A 22,262-nucleotide genomic window follows, 5' to 3' on the forward strand; every position below is an offset into this window, starting at 1 on the left:
GCCCATTCCCGCGCTTTGCCGGACCTTTTTTACTCTCCAAAATGCCCCAGGTTCAAAAGCCTAGCGGAGTGAAAGATTTTGGTGGCCATTGCTTGTAAATACGATCATTTTGTTTGTTCACAATATGGAATCGGACAAAATCAAATTCGGTAACTGGTCAATTTCATTCTATCACAATAGCTCCTTGTAAGTAACTCTTACAATTTTTGAAACTAGAATCGCTATTCCAAGCTCATTTTTATACCCTCCACCATAGGAAGGGGGTATATTAACTTATCATTCGGTTTGTAATACATCGAAATATTGGTCTAAGACCCCCTAAAATATATCTGGGTCATGGTGAATTTCTGAGCCCCCATCTAAACCGACCCCCAGGTTTGGCTTGCGGATCCTCTTTGAGGAGCGAATTTCATCCCATCCGCTTGACATTTGGAGCGTGGTGTTAGTATATGACCTCTAATACCCATGCAAAAATTGGTCCATATCGGTTCATAATTATATATAGCCCCCATATAAAGCGATCCTCAGATTTTGCTTGCGGATCCTCTTGAAGGAGCAAATTTTATCAGATCCGGTTGAAATTTGGTACGTGGTGTTAGCATATGGCCACTAACAATCCCGCAAGAATTATCTACATCGGTCCATAATTATATATAGCCCCCATATAAACCGATTCCCAGATTAGACCTCCGGAGCCTCTTGGAGTAGCAAATTTCGTCCGATTCGGTTAAAATTTTGGACGTTATACTAGTATAACGTATATTTGGGAGCCACCGTGTTGCAATGGTTAGCATGTCGCCTTGCATACACAAGGTCGTGGGTTCGATTCCTGCTTCAACCGAACACCAAAAAGTTTTTCAGCGGTAGATTATCCCACCCTAGATTTGGCTTTCGGAGCCTCTTGGTGGGGCAAATTTCTTGGAGGCGCAAATTTCATCCTACTCGACTAAAATTTGGTACGTTGCGTTACTATATGGTCGCTAATAACCATTCCAAAAGTAGTCCATATCGGTCCAGAATTATATATAGCGCCAAGGATAAACCGATCCCCAGATTTTACTTCTTCCGGGATAAGTAAATTTCATTTGATCTTGCTAAGATTTGGTACTAAACCGACCCCCATATTTCACTTTTGCCTCTCTTTTACCGCCCAAAAATTCATACCGGTCAAGGACTCAATTATATAGGTTTTTAATCTGCCTTTTTGCCTAATATATACCCCGTTTGGACTAACTTCCAATTTAGAAGACCATGTTAACGAGTTTTAAAATACCTTGCCATCGGCAAGTATTACTACAACCCAAGTAATTCGATTGTGGATGACAGTCTTTACTAGAAGTTTCTACGCAATCTATGGTGGAAGGTACATGAGAAACACAAACACAAATCCTGACTCTTTATTTTTATTTGGAATTGAAAATCGTTTAATATGGCAACGCTGAAGGGTTTTATAATTAACTTAGTACTATTTTAATACCAACCGTTACTTGACCATATAAATTTGGCATGGGCTTTTGGCCCACTGTAAAACATGACTATAAGCATTAACACATTATAGTGGGGTATGTGTTTAGATATTCTCATAAATACTTTTCTAAAAATAAAGACGTCACCTACATTCTCTTTTCGTTTTAGTGCTGTGTCTTTCTGGTTGATCTCCCAAATTTAAAATATTTTCATTTGTTGTCGATGTGGTCCACTAAAAAAATAATGCTGCCCACAATTAAGTGCCGCAACAAATATTCTCCATGGGTATGGGTGGAGGGATTGTGGCTCAATTCTATTCATTCTCATTCGTGGCTATTGCACATTCACGGGAATACGAGCGATGTTCCAACTCTCTAAAATGCAAATAGAAATCGGAAAATATTTGTAGGTAATACTCACATCATTCAACTGTGGCGGTGCTGTGTCACCGATCTAAACGATTTTCTACTTCAATTGAGCATGTGACACCCAAAGAATTTCGTGTTAGAAGATTCGCTTGTGTCGAAGATTGTCCTATTAAAATCTACCGTCCCCCCCAAGTAAAAACAAAACAACACGAGACCAAAGAAAAAAGACATGTTCGAAAACAAATTGTCTTCAATGAGTGCTTTCATTAAAAATATCACACGGAGAACACTTATAAGTATGTCATATTTAAGTTTAATGAAGTGTGCAAGATGTGCCATCCACAGTAGCATCATGAACACCCTGTACCAACGATTATAATAAAACTAGTATATAAGGCCGTAAGTTCGGCCAGGCCGAATCTTATGTACCCTCCACCATTGATTGCGTAGAAACTTCTACTAAAGACTGTCATCCATAATCGAATTACTTGGGTTGCGGTAACACTTGCCGATGGCAAGGTATCTTAAAAATTTCTATAGAAATAAAATTTTGGCATTTTCTATAGAAATAAAATTTTGAGAAAATTTTCTATAGAAATAAAAACCTGGCAAAATTTTCTACAGGAATAAAGTTTTGACAAAATTTTCTATAGAAATAAAAGTTTGAAAAAATTTTCTATAGAAATAAAATTTTGACAAAATCTTCTATAGAAATAAAATTTTGACAAAATTTTTTATAGAAATAATAAGTTTTGACAAAATTTTGTATAGAAATAAAATTTTGACAAAATCTTCTAAAGAAATAAAATTTTGACAAAATCTTCTAAAGAAATAAAGTTTTGACAAAATCTTCTAAAGAAATAAAATTTTGAGAAAATTTTCTATAGAAATAAAATTTCGACAAAATCTTCTATAGAAATAAAATGTTGACAAAATTTTCTATAGAAATAAATTTTTGACAAAATCTTCTATAGAAATAAAATTTTGAGAAAATTCTATATAGAAATAAAATTTTGAGAAAATTTTCTATAGAAATAAAATTTCGACAAAATTTTCTATAGAAATAAAAATTTGACAAATTTGTCTATAAAAACAAGTGAGTAAAGTAGAAAGTCGGGCGGGGCCGACTATATCATACTCTAAACTACCCCTACTGAATTAGTAAACATAAGCATTTGTGGGGTATCATTGGTATAGGTTTTGGAGAACATAAAGGGGGGTACATGTTTATGGGTGTCTTGTCACAATCTGAGCAGAAATGTCTAATATTAGGAGCTATAGTTTATTTTGCACCAAAAGAGTTAGTATGCCACTAATATTGAGTCCATTATTAAAAAAGAGGAAATCGGTCAATTAGTTGTGGGTAATACATCCAAATTTCTGCAAATAGGGCAATAGATTTATGTAAGAGCTACATGTAAGTCTAAATACGATCAGCTACTACATCAAAATTTGAATAACATAGGTTAATAAATAAGAGTATTATGGCCAAATATGACAAAATCGAGCAATGCATATATATGAGACCTATATCTAAATCTGAACCAATTTGCATAATATTTTGCAGGTATGATTGATACCACAGAAGGTCACTTTGTGTAAAATTTGAGTACGATCTGTTAATAAATGAGGCACCTATGGTCAAAAATAAGGTTATTAGAGGAAAATTTTTCAAAATCGGGCGATACATATATATGGGAGCTATATCTAAATCTGAACCGATTTCGATGAAATTTTGCACATACAGTTGGTGCTATAGAAGATTACATTTATCCACCTTTGAGTACTATCGGTTGATAAATAATGGTTTTACGGGCAAATTTGGCAAAATCGGGCGATACATATATATGGGAGCTATATCTAAATCTGAACCGATTTCGATGAAATTGCGCACATACAGTTAGAGGTATAGAAGATTATATTTAGCCAACTTTGAGTACTATCGGTTGATAAATAAGGGTTTTACGGCCAAATTTGGCAAAAGCGGGCGATACATATATATGGGAGCTATATCTAAATCTGAACCGATTTCGATTATTTTTGGCACATATTGTCAGTACCATAAAAGTTTAGAGTAAGCCAAGTTTGAGTAAGATCGCTTAATAAAGAAGGTTTTTATTGCCAAATTTGGGAATATCGGGCGATACATATATATGGGAGCTATATATAAATCTGAACCGATTTCGATGAAATTTTGCAGACATAAAGGGTGATGAAAAAGTTTATTATGTGCAAAATTTGATGACGGTCGGTTTGTAAAAAAACGCAACTTGACTCCATTTGTCGAAATCGGGCGATACATATATATGGGAGCTATATATTATATTTGATCCGATTTCTTCCAAATTCAATAGCATTCGTCCTTCTGCCCGAAAAAACACCCTGTACCAAATTTCATCCAAATCGGTTAATAATTGCGACCGGAATCCTGTGAAAAACAAATACATGGACAGACGGACGGACGGACGGACACCAAGCGCTAGATCGACTCAGGAGGTGATTCTGAGTCGATCAGTATATATTTTATGGGGTCTAAAATCAATATTTCTGGTAGGCACATTTTTTGGTCCATCAAACTTATTATACCCTAACCACTATGTGGTTAAAATCTTGACAAAATTTTGTATAGAAATAAAATTTCGACAAAATTTTCTATATTAATAATATGTTGACAAAATGTTCTATAGAAATAAAATTTTGGTAGATTAGTTTTAGCTCGAGTGGCAACCATGAGTATGAACCGATATGGACCAATTTTTGTGTGATTGGGAGTCAGCTATATATATTTATAGACCGATATGGACCAATTTTTGTTTGTTAGCGGCCATATACTAGCGCAATGTACAAAATTTTAACCGAATCGGATGAATTTTGCCCCTCAAAGAGGCTCCGGGGGTCAAATCTGGGGATCGGTTAATATGGGGGCTATATATAATAATGGACCGATATGGACCAAGTTTTGCATATACTAACATCACGTACTAAATTTCAACCGGATCGGATAAAATTTGCTTCTCTAAGAGGCTCCGGAGGTCAAATCTGGGTTTCGGTTTATATGGGGGCTATACGTAAAAGTGGTCCAATATGGACCAATTTTTGCCGATATGGACCAATTTTTGCATATACTAACATCACGTACTAAATTTCAACCGAATCGGATTAAATTTGCTTCTCTAAGAGGCTCCGGAGGTCAAATCTGGGGATCGGTTTATATGGGGGCTATACGTAAAAGTGGTCCAATATGGACCATTTTTTGCCGATATGGACCAATTCTTGCATGGTTGTTAGAGACCATATGCTAACACCACGTGCCAAAGTTCAACCGGATCGGATAACACCACGTGCCAAAGTTCAACCGGATCGGATAAATTTTTCTCATCCAAGAGGCTCCGGAGAACAAATCTGGGGATCGGTTTAAATGGGGGCTATATATAATAATGGACCGATATGGACCAATTTTTGCATGGTTGTTAGAGAGCATATACTAACATCACGTACTAATTTTCAACCGGATCGGATAAAATTTGCTTCTCTAAGAGGCTCCGCAAGCCAAATCTGGGGGTCCGTTTATATGGAGGCTATACGTAAAAGTGGTCTAATATGGCCCATTTGCTTGTTCAAATCGATAGCTTGTTTCTTTCGGAAGTGAGCATGATTTCAATAGACAGACGGACAGACGGACATGCTTAGATCGACTCAGAATTTTACCACGACCCAGAATATATATATTTCATGGGGTCTTAGAGCAATATTTCGATGTGTTACAAACGGAATGACAAAGTTGATATGTCCACATCTTATGGTGGAGGGTGTAAAAAGGTAACTGTTTTATAGCAAGAATGAACTATCTCGCGCGAAAATTTAACTAAATTATACTCTACATTTTGAGATTTTCACAAAGCGCTTTAAAAACCACGAAAATGTAATGCCCTAGTGTACTTTTTAACTGCACTTCACGAAATTACACCCTCTCATAGAAGAAAAACTTAACTAGAAGTAAAGATACAAATCATTCGAAAATAAGAACATGGCTGTTTTTTTTCAATATTTTGAATAAAACATATCACAAACTAAAGTTGAATATATATTCTCTATAGAGTACCGGTATGTAAAAAAAAATAAGAAAAATAGATATAGGATTCTGCGCATAAAAAAAAATTGCTTTTCTTAGTTTTTTTGGCACGATGATCATGTTTTTACGGCAAAGATATTTTTGTATGTTTTTTTCTTTTCGAATAAAAAGAACAAGAACATTGTTATGTTTATTGTTGTGTCATGTAAAATAAATGTTTTTACACAGTATTTGAACTCTTAAAAGTGGTCCTTTATAGAGGAACATTTCCCAAGCTAAACGTACATACTTCAAATTTTATGAATGAAACTTTTTGGTAATTTGAATGGACGATTGTATTTTAAGTTTTACATAATTTAGTTGATTTTTTTTTTGATTTTTTTAGTTTAACTAGTGTTTCTATTGCATGCTTTTGTTGAATGCCCTCAATGTCTATTGGCATTCTGAAGTGTTAGCTCCCCTTTTTGATATTTCATCTACGAATGAGTAGATCTATTTTTGTTGTCGTGGGTTAAGGTAACAATTTTTTTGTATACTAAAATACAATGATTTGATGTTATCTCGTATTATTATTTCTTTTTTTTTTTATTTTATTTTCAATGTATGTTTTTCATTACAGGTAACATTCTGAAAATACGGTGTATATATTGGACTATTACTTTCTGGAGCATTCATCTAAATAATAATTGAAAAAAAAAACAAACAAGTATATACGGCCGTAAGATCGCCCAGGCCGAAGCTTATGTACCTTCCACCATGGATTGCGTAGAAACTTCTACTGAAGACTGTCATCCACAATCGAGTTACTTGGCTTGCGGTAACACTTGCCGATGGCAAGGTATCTTAAAACTTCCTAACACCGTAATATATACCACATAGTCCATACGTGGTATATATTAAACTAAAAAGGACGATTAAATACGTATATAATTAAGTTTAAAGTTTCTATAGAAATAAAATTTTGACAAAATAAAATTTTGACAACATTTTCTATAGAAGTAAAATTTGGAAAAAATTTTCTATAGAAATAAATTTGGAAAAAAATTTCTATAGAAATAAAATTTTATCTAATTATACAATTATTCTTCGAGCTTTATGGACAGATATAGATTAAGGAACATGGTTAATAGAGCCATTGAAAAGAAAACGCCAGATACCAATCTATACACGCCTGGACTGTACATGTTTCGGTTCGGGCGAATGAACCTTTCCACAGCCTTTAGTATAGTCTGGCTGGGAGAGATAACTCAATTTTGGGCCCTTTATGCTAACTCCTTATGGAGAAAACATTTGGGAAATTTCCTCTTACAAATTGAATCATCTTTTCTCCCACTGTAAATCATCTTTTCATATAACTTACAAGTCCCTTAATCTTATTTTTATTTCGTTTTGTTACATAGTAATGCAACAACACGAAATTTATTTTTAGAAAGCTAATTTGTTAGAATTCACCTAAGTGGTGAACAGTCGAACAATGCTTGTTGTTTCTACAGTCAACTACAACATATGACAATTAACAGAAACTGGTTTCCAGGATACAACAACAATTCTAACGCGTACATTAGTCGTGTTTTTCCTAGTTTTACGACGGGCTCATCGTTGCTTATTATATTTCATGTTAGCCTGATAATGAAACAGGCAATTGACGTCCAAATGCATTATATCTAATTATACAATTATTCTTCGAGCTTTATGGACAGATATAGATTAAGGAACATGGTTAATAGAGCCATTGAAAAGAAAACGCCAGATACCAATCTATACACGCCTGGACTGTACATGTTTCGGTTCGGGCGAATGAACCTTTCCACAGCCTTTAGTATAGTCTGGCTGGGAGAGATAACTCAATTTTGGGCCCTTTATGCTAACTCCTTACGGAGAAAACATTTGGGAAATTTCCTCTTACAAATTGAATCATCTTTTCTCCCACTGTACATCATCTTTTCATATAACTTACAAGTCCCTTAATCGTATTTTTATTTCGTTTTGTTACATAGTAATGCAACAACACGAAATTTATTTTTAGAAAGCTAATTTGTTAGAATTCACCTAAGTGGTGAACAGTCGAACAATGCTTGTTGTTTCTACAGTCAACTACAACATATGACAATTAACAGAAACTGGTTTCCAGGATACAACAACAATTCTAACGCGTACATTAGTCGTGTTTTTCCTAGTTTTACGACGGGCTCATCGTTGCTTATTATATTTCATGTTAGCCTGATAATGAAACAGGCAATTGACGTCGTGTTGTTGCATTACTATGTAACAAAACGAAATAAAAATAAGATTAAGGGACTTGTAAGTTATATGAAAAGATGATGTACAGTGGGAGAAAAGATGATTCAATTTGTAAGAGGAAATTTCCCAAATGTTTTCTCCATAAGGAGTTAGCATAAAGGGCCCAAAATTGAGTTATCTCTCCCAGCCAGACTATACTAAAGGCTGTGGAAAGGTTCATTCGCCCGAACCGAAACATGTACAGTCCAGGCGTGTATAGATTGGTATCTGGCGTTTTCTTTTCAATGGCTCTATTAACCATGTTCCTTAATCTATATCTGTCCATAAAGCTCGAAGAATAATTGTATAATTAGATATAATGCATTTGGACGTCAATTGCCTGTTTCATTATCAGGCTAACATGAAATATAGGAAATAAAATTTTGACAAAATTTTCTATAGAAATAAATTTTGGAAAAAATTTTCTATAGAAATAAAATTTTTCTGGATAATTATCGTTGACCTTTTTATTTATCTTTAAGAATTATTTTTCATAGTTTCGGCTATAGGTCGATTAAAAAACATAGATATGATGTTTTTCTTTTATTTTTATTTCCAATATTTCGGTTGACTTCGTCAAAACCGTTTTCAAGGCTGAAGTGAAACAAAAAACAGAAAATTGTTTTTAAATTTAATTACAAAAATCACTAACAAACAAAACCAAACAATAAATTATTAAACTATTATAATTTACATTTGTTCTGGTGTACACAGCTTCACACTCTGTTTTACACTGAATTTAACTTTCTATTGTGCTTTTGTATTGTATGTCTATATATTCGAGCGCAGTTCTCAATGTCTTTCTTGTAATTCATTCTCTCGTCAGGTGGAGTGTTGATAATGTGTAGCATCTCAAGAGTGAATCTGCGTCTGTAATTGTTTTCGTGGTCTAAAATTTCTACACCTTCAAAGTTTGGCTTGTGACCAGTCTGCGCACAGTGGGCCGCGAGTGCTGTTTTCTGCTCCATGGGTTTGTCAGTGGCTTTAATGTCAGATTTGTGAGAAGATAGTCTGGTTTTGAGTTTTGTCATTGTAGTGCCAATATATGTCTTTTGACATAAATTAGATTTGTCACCTTTACATTTAATCTTATATATTATATTGCTTTTATCGTCATTTTTAATTTTGGTTTTAGTTTTGCTAAATAGTCCCTTTACTGTTTTGGTAGTCTTTAACGCGAGCTGATATTTATCTTTGTCGTATATATCAGACTTACACAGTCGCTCCGAAAAGCCAGCTATATAAGTCACTGGCTTGTAAATTTTCATAACTTTTTCGTTATTCTCATTTTTGTTGTTCATCTGTTTCGATTTTACCTTATTTATTAGATTCTGAATTGTTCTTTTTGGAAAGTCATTATTGGTAAGTATCTTTCTAATTTTCTCTTCATTTTCCAAGTGAAATCCAGGATCACTAATGCTGAGTACTCTTATGATGAAGTTAGTCGCAGTGTTAATTATGATACGTTTGTTATGATTGGAATAAAAGTTAAGTAGACGTCCAGAAGCTGTCGGTTTTTGATACCAGTTTAATTTTAGTTGGTTACCTTGTCTATGAACTATTGTGTCAAGATATGGCAACTTTTGATCCAGCTCCTCTTCCTTCGTGAATTGGATTTGTCGGTTGTAAGAATTTAAAGCGTTAAGCGTTTCTTCGACGTCTGATCTTTTTATAATGGCGAATATGTCATCTACATACTTAGTTACTACACGAGGCTTGGTTGTCTTCTTAAATACGTCGTCCAAAAGTTCCTCCATAATGATGTCCGCTATGATTGGTGAAGCGGGGGATCCCATGGGCATGCCTTTTAGTTGCTCATAAACTCTGTCCTCAAATTTGAAATATCGTGTATCCTTAATGCAAAATATTATTAAATCTTTGAATATGTCCTTTGGTATTCCTGTATATTGCTCAATTTTTGTCCATTTTCTTTCAATCGTCTGAATCGCCAAGTTTATGGGTATACTTGGAAACAGGGATACAACGTCAAAGGAGATTAGAACTTCGTCATCTTGTATTGGCATGTCATTCACTTTAGACTTAAAGGCTATCGAGTCTTTTACATTGTATTTTGAGTCTTCTGTAATATTCTTTAATATGTTTACTATGTATTTGCATAGATTATACGAAGGTGAGTTTACGGACGAACAAATGGGTCGTAATGGTGTGCCCTCCTTGTGTATTTTTGGTAGACCGTAAATCCTTGGCGCTATTGCGGTCCTGCTTGTCAATTTGTTTTTTTCCTGCATACTAATAATATTAAGGTTAAACAGTTTATCCACTAATTTATTATTCTTTGTCTGGAGTCTTGAAGTAGGATCCACTTTTAATCGTTTGTACGTACACATATCGTGTACAATCTCTTTCATCTTTAAATTGTATTCCATTTTGTCCATTGCCACTGTTTTTCCCCCTTTGTCGCTAGTTAGAATCAGAATGTCGTCATTGTCCTTTAAATATTTTCTTGTTTGTACCACTGTATTTGCTGTATATCTGTCTCTCATGCTCAGTTTCGGTTTACGCAAATGATCGTCTATTAATGTTGTAAGTTTAGTTCTCGCCATCTCCTGTCTCTCTCTGCTCTCAATCGTCTGTATGCAATCCTCTCCTTCTGCAATCGCTTGCAATAGTGGAAATTGTGTGTTGGTGTGCGGGAGAGCGTGTTTGGGGCCTAGTGAGAGTATCCATTGCACTTCTCTCGGTATATCTTTCTCTGTCTTATTCACAAACCAATCGTTGTTAGTTTTGATGTTAAGTTGTTTATTTTGTTGTTGTTTGAGTACTTGTAACTTTTTGATGTGAGTGGCTTTGTTCTTCTGTGCTCTGCTCTTGTATAGAATTCTTTCACTGTCCAAGTATAGATTGAGATCTTCTTGTGTGAGAAGCTCAACTAATTGAGTTTGCGCGCAATTATTGTTTTGTTGGGTTTCGTGTATTTGTTTGTGTTTGTACTCAATCAAAAGTTTTAAGATTTTCATATGAAAGTTATATGTGCGCTTTTGTAATGTTTTGTCTATATTTGGCGGGATAATTTTGTTTTTGTCTGTTTTGAAAATAGTATATGTGTGTTTGGTTGCATTCCTAACGAAGTTTGGTATGATACCTGCTCTCTTGCATTTTATCAGAAATGTTACAGAAGATTTTAGATTCGCTGTCTGCTTAAGGGTTTTTGAGTATCGTTTGGCAGCATTATATGTGTGATGATTGTATTTATTTTTGATATTTGTGTAGATTGTCATGGTGGAATGATTAAGCCGAAACTATGAAAAATAATTCTTAAAGAAATAAAATTTTGACAAAATTTTCTATAGAAATAAATCTTGACAAAATTTTCTATAGAAATGAAATCTTGACAAAATTTTCTATAGAAATAACATTTTGACAATGTTTTCTATAAAAATAAAATTTTGGTAGATTATTTTTGGCTCGAGTGGCAACCATGATTATGAACCGATATGGACCAATTTTTGTGTGATTGGGGATCGGCTATATATAACTATAGACCGATACGGACCAATTTTGGTATGGTTATTAGCGGCCGTATACTAACACCAAGTTGCAAATTTCAACCGGATCGGATGAATTTTGCTCCTCCAAGAGGCTCCGGAGATCAAATCTGGGGAACGGTTTATATGGAGGCTATATATAATTATGGACCGATATGGACCAATTCTTGTGGGTTTCTTAGAGACCACATTCTAACACCATGTTCAAATTTCAACCGGATCGGATGAATTTTGTTCCTCCAAGAGGCTCTGGAGGACAAATCTGGGGATCGATTTATATGGGTGCTATATAATTATGGGCCGATATGGACCAATTCTTGCATGGTTGTTAGAGACCATATACTAACATCACGTACCAAATTTCAATCGGATCGGATGACTTTTGCTCCTCTAAGAGGCTCCGGAGGTCAAATCTGGGGATCGGTTTATATGGAGGCTATATATAATTATGGGCCGATGTGGACCAATTTCTGCATGGTCATTAAAGAACATATACCAACACCATGTACCAAATTTCAGCCGGATCGGATGAAATTTGGTTCTCTTATAGGCTCCGCAAGCCAAATCGGGGGATCGGTTTATATGGGCGCTATATGTAATTATGGACCGATATGGACCAATTTGTGCATGGTTGTTAGAGACCATATACTAACACCATGTACCAAATTTCAGCCAGATCGGATGAAATTTGCTTCTCTTAGAGCAATCGCAAGCCAAATTTGGGGTCCGTTAATATGGGGACTATACGTAAAAGTGGACCGATATAAACCAATTTTTACATGGTTATTACGGCACCTTTCTGGCCTATGTTACAGTATTCGCCTTCTTTTGTTCTCCAATGCTGCTGCTGTCCCATAAAATTGTTACTCTTTACAGGGTGGCGGGTATGTAATGCAACAAGGTAAAGCGCAAAATTTTTTTTTATTTTTATTGATTTCGTAAATAACATCTAGAATTTTAGAATCAGTTTAGATATGTTCGAATTGGGGAATTATTTTCTTCAAACAGCCGACAAAACCAAAACAAAATACCCTGCCCGAAAGTGGCTCTGCGGTATTTTGGCTCATTCCCGACGAAGCGCAGTCTTGAGATAACATCCGGAGATTGTGGTGGTCAATGTGCGCTAGAAATAAGCCACTCTTGGTGGAAGCGTGCTAAGTCCTGTTCGAATGTTCATGGTCTGCGGCCGAAATGTTTGTCTGTCCAGGGCTTCAATACTGTCTATAGGACATTTTTCCAATAATATACGACATTTATTTTGATCCTACAATCGATCGAGAGGGGAGCGACCATCGATCGTTACGAGGGCCCACACCATTACTACACGCTCACAAAAAATCGCTTCTGTAACATATACTCCCAAACATATTTTGCTTCAAGCATATACATTTTTGGGTATTGCCCAAACATTTATATGTTTGATCTCTTCCAATATATAATATGTTTGAAAGCATATTGGTCTAAACAATATATGTTTGGGTAGTCTAAGTTCCAAACATTTTGTATTTTTGCATCCAAATTCAATAATGTTGTCTTCCAAAAAACAATATGTTATTATGTGAACATATAATATGTTTGGAAGCATTTTGCACCCAAAAATATTATATGCTTAAAAAAAAATCTCCCAAACAATATTGTGCTCAAAATTTTATTTATTTATTTATATATTTACAATCATAATGAATTATGAAAATAAACAGGTTTTCGACCTGAATGCTCAAAATTTTGTTTCTGCCCAATTGTATACTCCCCGACATCTTTCTCACTTCCACGAGATTTGTTAGTTCTTAGCACCTTTTTCTGTAATACAAACATTGTAGAAGAAATTATTCAATTTTATGATTTTTTTTATTTTAATTTTACCTATTGCCGGACGGGGATTCGAACAGCGGACCACACAGTTTGTAAGGATCAAAGAAGTAGCTGATCAATTGCCCAAGGAAAAATAAAATGTTAATTTTGTAATAACAAGCAACAACCACCAACTTAATTCAATATCGCTCCCTGTTAAATAGCGCTCCAAGCTACTAAACACATATATGTTTATAGGCTATTTCTAAATTAATGTATGTTTGCATCCAAGCATATTATATTTACAAACATTTTATGTCCCAAACATAATATGTTCTAACATATTAACATATATGTCCCAAACATGTTATGCTAGTTTATGAACATTATATGCTTGCACTCAAAAATATTGTGTTTAAAAATTTGTGTTCCAAACATATAATGTTTATAGCCAAACATATGAAAAACAGTCTTTTTCATCCGTGTATAGGTCCCCCTTGAGTATTGGTGGCCAATTGAAGGTGTAAATTTTCTGCGGACCTCTTTGTTCATATTTTATTATCATTTATTTTTTCAATTTTTTTCTGTGTACTTGTTGAATGTAACGGGAAGGAGAATAGGATAGCGCCATTTGTGGGATTTGGAAAGCAACGATTACTTGGGCAGTCAGCTGTGTGTTGTGTGCGTGGCGACCGGCTGCGGCTATAAAAGGAGTAGCTGGACAACAGAACGAGGCAGTTGGTAAGAGGTAAGACCTAATTTTAGTTGATGCGGAGTAAATGTTAGCTTCAATTAAAATTAATACAAGCCTCAAAAGAAGATCTTCCAGCGCAGCTCGGCCAGTGAAATATAATCTTCGTCTGACACCCCTCTACTCAGCCTCCTTGTTCAGCGAAGTATAATATTCGTCTGACACCCCTCTTCTCACCCCTTGCTCAGCGAAGTATAATATTCGTCTGACACCCCTCTTCTCTCCCTTGCTCAGCGAAGTATAATCTTCCTCTGACCTCCTTCCCCCTTGGTTCAACGAAGTATAACCTTCGTCTGACACCCCTCTCCACCCCCTTACTCAGCGAAGTATAACCCTCGTCTGACCACCGTTCCCCCCGCCCCCCCTGGTTCTACGAAGTATAATCTTCGTCTGACCTCCTTTCCCCCTCCTGGTTCTCCGAAGTATAATCTCGTCTGACCTCCTTTTCCCCTTGCTCAGCGAAGTATAATCTTCCTCTGACCTCCTTCCCCATTGGTTCAACGAAGTATAACCTTCGTCTGACACCCCTCTCCACCCCCTTACTCAGCGAAGTATAACCTAAATTGAGTCCACATTTGGGAGGTGTCCACTTATGAGAGGGTAATTTTATTATTATTTTCTTTAAAAATCATTAATTTATTAGGGTAATTTTAATAACAAACATTCCACAAAAATGGCCCACATTTGAGAGGTGTCCGCTTTTCAGAGTCTTCAAGATTAAGAGGTTTCACTGTATATATTTGCTATAATTCTGCTTCTAGAGTATTTGCATCGAATCTATATTTCATTCATCCAAATATCAAATATTCAAAATTGTATCTACCATCTGCCAATATTCGACGAGGCTTACCTGTATTCTGATTCCTAATTTTATTGTTAAATAGAATTAACAGAATTTTATATTGGTGTTTCAAGTGTTGGTGACAATAGATATAACAACAACAACTAATATTAATTATATCATGGTCAAGACACATAGAGAGAGAAAGTGACAACGATGTTAATGGACGAGAGATCAAATCAATGTACCCTATTACTTTACTGTACTTATTTCGGACCTCTTTTACCTTTACGTTTTATTAATACATACATATATTGTTAAATGTGTCCATTCATGTTTTCCTTCTTCATCTTCTAAAATTTCTACACAGAAAAAAATCAATTTTAAACTAACGTCTAAATAAAATTTATTTATTGAATTAAAAAAAAAATAATTTTAGTTAATTTTAAACTATTTTAAAAATTTTCCCTCAGACCAATGGAATTTTCTTTATTTCAAGTATATTTTAAAATTTCAGAAACTAAACATGATTATAAATTTTAATGATCGTATAGTTAAGTGCAATGCTAACTCAAGCAGAAAAAATGTTCGTACACTTCTCAAAAATAGTAAGAATGAACTACATTGTGGTTAGTATGCAGATAGACAAGGAGTATGATGATCACTCATGTTTTGCGACAAAAATGTTCACCGTCCAAAAATAACAATTTGAAACATGTTTTTGGGGTCATCATGTTCCTTCTTCCGTCACGAAAAAGATTTTGAACTTCCCTTAAAGAATTTGGCATTCATTCCCAGCCAAAGATACGGCTTCTTTAAAATAAAGACATTCTTACTCTTATAGAAAAAGTTTCGTTATATTAACGAAATGTGTCATTAAAAGTGAGCCAATGAAACAAATTCGTTAATACAACCAAATGTATCGCTAGTTTAACGAATTTTCTGTTAATCAACGTAACATTTCGTACTATTAACGAATATTTTCATTGTATTAATGAAAATGTTTCGTTATATCAATGAAAACATTTCGTTGGCTCAATTTTAATAAAATTTTCTTTGTGTTTAGGGACCTATCTTGCTTTAAATCTATGTTCTTTAACCCTTTCACTACCGATGTCCACTTAGAAGGATATTCGAAAAAGACACCAAATCCTATTTTCCCACTTAGTTTCGATTTATTTCTCGATGTTATTTTAAAGTAGACGCTTTGATCTGAATAAGCTATAAATATTGTCCATATTGGTGAGGTCTAAAATACATTTTTACAAACTTCTTTAACAATAAACGAAAATTACGAAAATTTGAAACAATTTTTGTACTGTATGTTTCTAGTAAATGGTCATTTATACAAAAACTATAGCTGATACTTTTACGGGTTCTTTTTTGTATTTTTTCTCACATTTTGAAAGATATTATAGACCAAATAGCGATTATTTTCGTAAGGCTATTTGGTCACAATTCAAGAATCAAGTTTTCAGAACAAGCTCATATAGCTCTTGAAGTAATTGAGGTAGGTTTTCAAAATGACAGTTTTTGTTCTAAATGCTGTTAGTACAAGTAAAAACAGAAGAAAAAAAGTTTTTATCATTAGGTTTATTTCGGTAATGAAAGGGTTAAAATTAAAATTACAATGCAGATCTCATTTATCGAATTTTCATTCTATTTTTGCGATATATCAACAAGGTATTCGTGTGTAAAAAAAAATGTTAGTTTAAAAATATCATACACAAATACTTCGAAGCAAAAAAAAAAACTTTAATCCAAATATTCAGTATCTCAGTGAATTTAAAGATTATTTCCTTAAATCAAAAATGTTAGGGATGCATAGTTCAACAATTCGTGTCCTATATTTAAATAAAATAACTTTTAAACGAAATGTTATGAACTTTCTTTCAATTGCAATCTCTTTATTTTAATGAAATTTGCCTTTAATATTGTGTAAATTTCGTATGCTAAATTTATGTTAAATAATCTTTGACATTAATTCAATATTGTTTCAGTGTAACAAAAATGATGTACTAGTTTTAGGGGTTCGGCTCACGATTGCTACAGTTAATAGAATTTTACCAAAAATTTTAGATTTTTTACTGTTTGGTAGATTGATAGAATTCCCAATGTTTTCGTAGATTTTGCAAAATATTCCTCTCCAACTAAAAGGTACTTCACAAATTTCCCCCAGAAATATATTTTTGACAAAATTTTAAAAAAACGTTGATAAAATTTCTATAGAAAAGATTTTTTTGTTAAAAAAAAATTTCTTTAGAAAAAAAATTTAACAAATTTTTCTATAAAATTTTGATAAAATTTTCTATACAGTCAATATCTTTGAAAATTTTTATTTTGTACTATCTCTTGTTGGTGCAAGCTAAAAATAATTAAAACTTCTCACTCATTTACAATTTAAGGGATATTACCACCCAAATAAATTGTCGCTATTAGGAGTGATCATAAAATATTAAATAAACTTCTAAAATAAAATAATAAAACATTTATTTCATAATAATTACAAAAAATTGATGAAGCACTGCAAAATAAGATTTTGTTTATTTGGTAAAATTTTCTTTAAATTTTAAGCTTTTTATTTTTGATATAAAGATTCATTATCACAGTTAATTTAAAGGTGATTTCTTTAAATCATCATTAAATGTTTTTTTTTTTACTATAAGGGAAATTGGAATTTCTTCAAAAAGATACGACTTTAAATGAAAATTTCAAAAATGTATGGCCTAAATTTAAAGAAAACTATTTCTTTTAAAGAAATTTGTCCTTAATATTGTGTATCCGAAATTTAGTATCCTAAAATTTACGTTGCATAATCTTTCATATTTGGTCAATATTTTTAGCAGTGTAACAAATGTTTTTAGTATTTTTTTTTACATGTCCAAAATGTGCCCAAAATTTCAAACAGAGAAGGGTTAGTGTAGAGTATCAAATAGGCGCCTCACTATATATTAAGTTTTTTTACTTGCTAATAAAATAAACAAAAACAAGTATATACGGCCGTAAGTTCGTCCAGGCCGAATCTTATGTACCCTCCACCATGGATTGCGTAGAAACTTCTACGAAAGACTGTCATCCACAATCGAATTACTTGGGTTGTGGTATCTTAAAACTTCTTAACATCGTTTTCTAAATTGTGAGTTAGTCCATACGTGCACTGAAAAAAATATTGACCTAATATTGAAGATTATGCAACTTAAATTTTAGGTATCGAAATTTACCCAAAGTTAAGGACAAAATTCTTTAAAATAATGACATTTTAATTAAATGAAAGTTTATAATCCTTACTTCAAAAATTTTTTTAATTAAATTTAGGACACAAATCTTGAAATTTCCTCTCTCTCTGCTGAAGTTGTAGATCTTTGAAGTAAGCCAAAGTTTCCTTAAAATAAAGAAAAACATTTTTAATTTAAAGAAATCGTCTTTAACTCAACTGACAAATTGCATTTTTAAATTTAAGATAAAATCGCTTCAAACATAGGCTAAGACTTATTTTAAGGATGCAAATTTGGTTTAAGGTTTTTTTAACATTAAGAAAACTGTTTTTACTTTGAAGTACCTGTCATAATTTGGATTTTAAATTGGAATTTGTTTGTACATATGTAAATACCTTTATTTCGAGTAATATATCGCAAAAAGAGGATAAAAATTCGATGAATGAGATCTGTATCTAATTTTAATTTTATTTATCCTAGATTTAAAACCAGGGAGGTCCGTCAAAATGTCTTTATTTTAAAAAAGCCGCATCTTTGGTTCGGAATCATAAACCTGAAATGGAATCATAAACCTGAAATGGAGTGAAAACAAGAAAGTCTACGCATTTTTCGTAGATTTTAAAGCAGCTTTTGACAGAGTGCCAAGAGATTTATTAATATATAAACTGTACGAAATTGGTCTATCCTTGAAAGTAGTACACTTCATTGCAAATATATATAAAAATACTGAATCGGCAATATGGACAGAGACTGGACTATCAGATAAATATTCGTCTACTTATGTATGTGGATGATATAGTCATATTAGCAGATGAACCAAAGATACTGCAGCAGATGATAAATAATCTGGAGTCTTATTGTCTGAAATGGGGGATGGAGGTAAATCCTACTAAATCCGAAGTAATGATCTTCAGAAAAGGAGGTAGACCGGCTGCGAACGAAATGTGGAAGTATAAGGGGGAATATATAAGAATAGTAAATGAATACAAATACCTAGGAATAATATTGACACCCAGACTATCATTTACCAAGCACCTAATGAAAAAAGAAGTGGCCGCAAAAGCGTGTATCAATTCTACTCGGAGGTCGTTTATTTCTAAGCCAACAGTTTCACTAAAGACGAAATGGAACATGTTCTTGGCCGTTTGCAGATCCATTCACAGTTATGGTGCCCAAATTTGGGGAAACTCTTGTTTTGAAGAGATAGACAAGCTGTATCGGTTATTCATAAAACGAGTGCTTAAACTTCCCGATTGCACTCCAAATTATGTAATAGCCTTGGAAACTGGTTATGAACCAGGCTTTATCTACACGTATTCGCTTCACTTATCATATTTAGCTAAGGTACTATTTGAACTCAACAACCAGAGATTACCGCATATTCTTGGGGCAAAACTCGCAGAGAAAAATTTGGCGTGGTACAAAGACTTTATAGGAAAATTGGAAGACCACAACATTGAGAGACATAATGTCCTTAACGATAAGATATATTGGTACGAGGCAACCAAAAAGTTACTGGCTGATATTTCTCGCTGCGCTCTAAATAAGTATACAGAATCAGCAAAAGCAAGTGAGCATCGTATATACAAATACTTGGATTTCAACCTGGGTCCCACATATTGTAATGATAACTTCACACAAGAACAGATAATTTATATAATAAGAGCCAGAGGTGATTTAATTTGGTTGAATGGGAATAACTACAGAGACGTAGAAGATGAAATATGCTCATTATGCAACCTGAGAGACAAAGAAACTTTATACCATTTTATTGGACGATGTCCACTTCTAAAGAAAATAAGGCTAATATATTTAAACAAGATGGTACTGTCCGATTTGGAAGTAATAAACGTTTTAAGTGGTGGCGGAGGTTGGTTTAATTTATATAAATATATGAAGGAAGCCATGGCTTACAGAAAACTCATTGTAAACGAATTCGAGTACTAGAACAACAGTAGTCACTCAATATTCCGACTGACGGTTTATAATTAAACCATGTCGTAAAATCTTTATTTATCCAAAAATATTAATTATTATAGTAAATGTATAATATGTATTAAAATGAATTGAAAAAATAAATAAAGAACATTGAATTGAATTGAATCAATACCAAAATCCTTAAGAGAAGGTCAAAATTTTTGGATTCAAGTAAACTTTTTTTTGAGTGTGGTATAAATTAGACAAAAAAGTTATTTATAACATAGGTAAGTCTACAAATAATTACGAATTGACATGGACTTTTGCACGGTACGTAGAGAACCAGAATTGAAATATGGGGGTCGCTTATATGGGGGCTATATAGAATAATGAACTTGATATGGACCAATTTTTGAGTGATTGGGGATCGATTTATCTGAGGACTATATATAACTATATGGTTGTTAACGGTAATATACTAGCACAATGTACCAAATTTCAACTGACTCGGATGAAATTTGCTCCTCCAAGAGGCTCCAAAACCAAATATCGGGATCCGTTTGTATGGGGGCTATATATGATTATGGACTGATATGGAATACTTTTGGCATGGTTGTTAAGTATCATATACTACCACCACGTACCAAATTTCAACCAGATCGGATGAATTTTGCTTCTCCAAAGAGCACCGGAGGTCAAATCTGGCGATCGGTTTATATGGGGGCTATATATAATTATGGACCGATTTCGACCAATTTTGCATGGGTGTTTGAGGCCATATATTAACACCACTTACCAAATTTCAACTGAATCAAATGAATTTTGGTCTTCCAAGAGGCTCCGGAGGTCAAATCTGGGGATCGGTTTATATGGGGCCTATATATAATTATTGTCCGATTTCGACCAATTTTTGCATGGTCATTAGAGACCATATACTAATATCACGTACCAAATTTCAACCGAATCAGATGAATTTTGCTCTTCCAAGGGGCTCCGGAGGTCAAATCTGGGGATCGGTTTATATGGGGCCTATATATAATTATTGTCCGATTTCGACCAATTTTTGCATGGGTGTTTGAGGCCATATATTAACACCACGTACCAAATTTCAACTGAATCAGATGAATTTTGGTCTTCCAAGAGGCTTCGGAGGTCAAATCTAGTGATCGGTTTATATGGGGGCTATATTTAATTATGGACCGATGTGGACCAATTTTTGCATCGTCATTGGAGACCATATACTAACACCATGTACCAAATTTCAGCCGGATCGGATGAAATTTGCTTCTCTTAGAGGCTCCACAAACCAAATCGGGGGATCGGTTTATTTGGGGGCTATATGTAATTATGGACCGATGTGGACCAATTTTTGCATGGTTGTTAGAGACCATATACTAACAGCATGTACCAAATTTCAGCCGGATCGGATGAAATTTGCTTCTCTTAGAGGCTCCGCAAGCCAAATTTGGGAGTCCGTTTATATGGGGGCTATACGTAAAAGTGGACCGATATGACCCATTTGCAATACCATCTGACCTACATCAATAACAACTACTTGTGCCAAGTTTCAAGTCGATAGTTTGTTTCGTTCGGAAGTTAGCGTGATTTCAACGGACGGACGGACATGCTCAAATCGACTCAGAATTTCACCACGACCCAGAATATATATACTTTATGGGGTCTTAGAGCAATATTTCGATGTGTTACAAACGGTATGACAAAGTTAATATACCCCCATCCTATGGTGGAGGGTATAAAAATAAAACTCAAAAAGTTAACGTTCTAAAGTTGGAAAAAAATCGAAAATTGGCTTTTGCAATAATGAAAAAGCCAAGAACAATCAATCTCCACCGGTTCCTACCTAATTTTTTGGTATTATTACAATTCGTCTTTGGTGGGTCATTCCAAAGATTTTTGATATGATGAGTGGTCTACTTAGTGGACCAATATATCACACATCTTTAAACTATTTCTGTATCATTTATTATCAAGATTCATACATATGTAGCAGCTACCTCCCGACTTAGTCGACTGTTAACAAACCGTCGAGAAAAAAAAAAACAAATGAATAAAACAGCAGTAGCAGCAACACCGACACTATTAGAAATCTACAC

At 34.0% G+C, this 22,262-nt stretch overlaps 1 protein-coding gene and 1 long non-coding RNA gene across 2 annotated transcripts; one reads left to right on the forward strand and one right to left on the reverse strand.

The window, feature by feature from the left end:
* Nucleotides 1-6,221: 6,221 nt before the first annotated feature.
* Nucleotides 6,222-6,882, forward strand: LOC142224379 (uncharacterized). The gene is made up of 2 exons (XR_012719135.1): nt 6,222-6,423; nt 6,527-6,882. It is a non-coding gene; the product is annotated as an uncharacterized LOC142224379 (long non-coding RNA).
* Nucleotides 6,883-8,915: 2,033 nt separating this feature from the next.
* Nucleotides 8,916-11,426, reverse strand: LOC142225169 (uncharacterized). Its single transcript, XM_075294947.1, has 2 exons — nt 11,291-11,426; nt 8,916-11,077 (listed from the first exon to the last, which is right to left on the reverse strand). Exons 1-2 carry the CDS (start codon nt 11,424-11,426, stop codon nt 8,916-8,918), a joined length of 2,298 nt encoding a protein of 765 aa, XP_075151062.1.
* Nucleotides 11,427-22,262: the final 10,836 nt, after the last annotated feature.

Source organism: Haematobia irritans, chromosome 2, assembly GCF_050003625.1.
Source record: "Haematobia irritans isolate KBUSLIRL chromosome 2, ASM5000362v1, whole genome shotgun sequence".
Classification (NCBI taxonomy): domain Eukaryota; kingdom Metazoa; phylum Arthropoda; class Insecta; order Diptera; family Muscidae; genus Haematobia; species Haematobia irritans.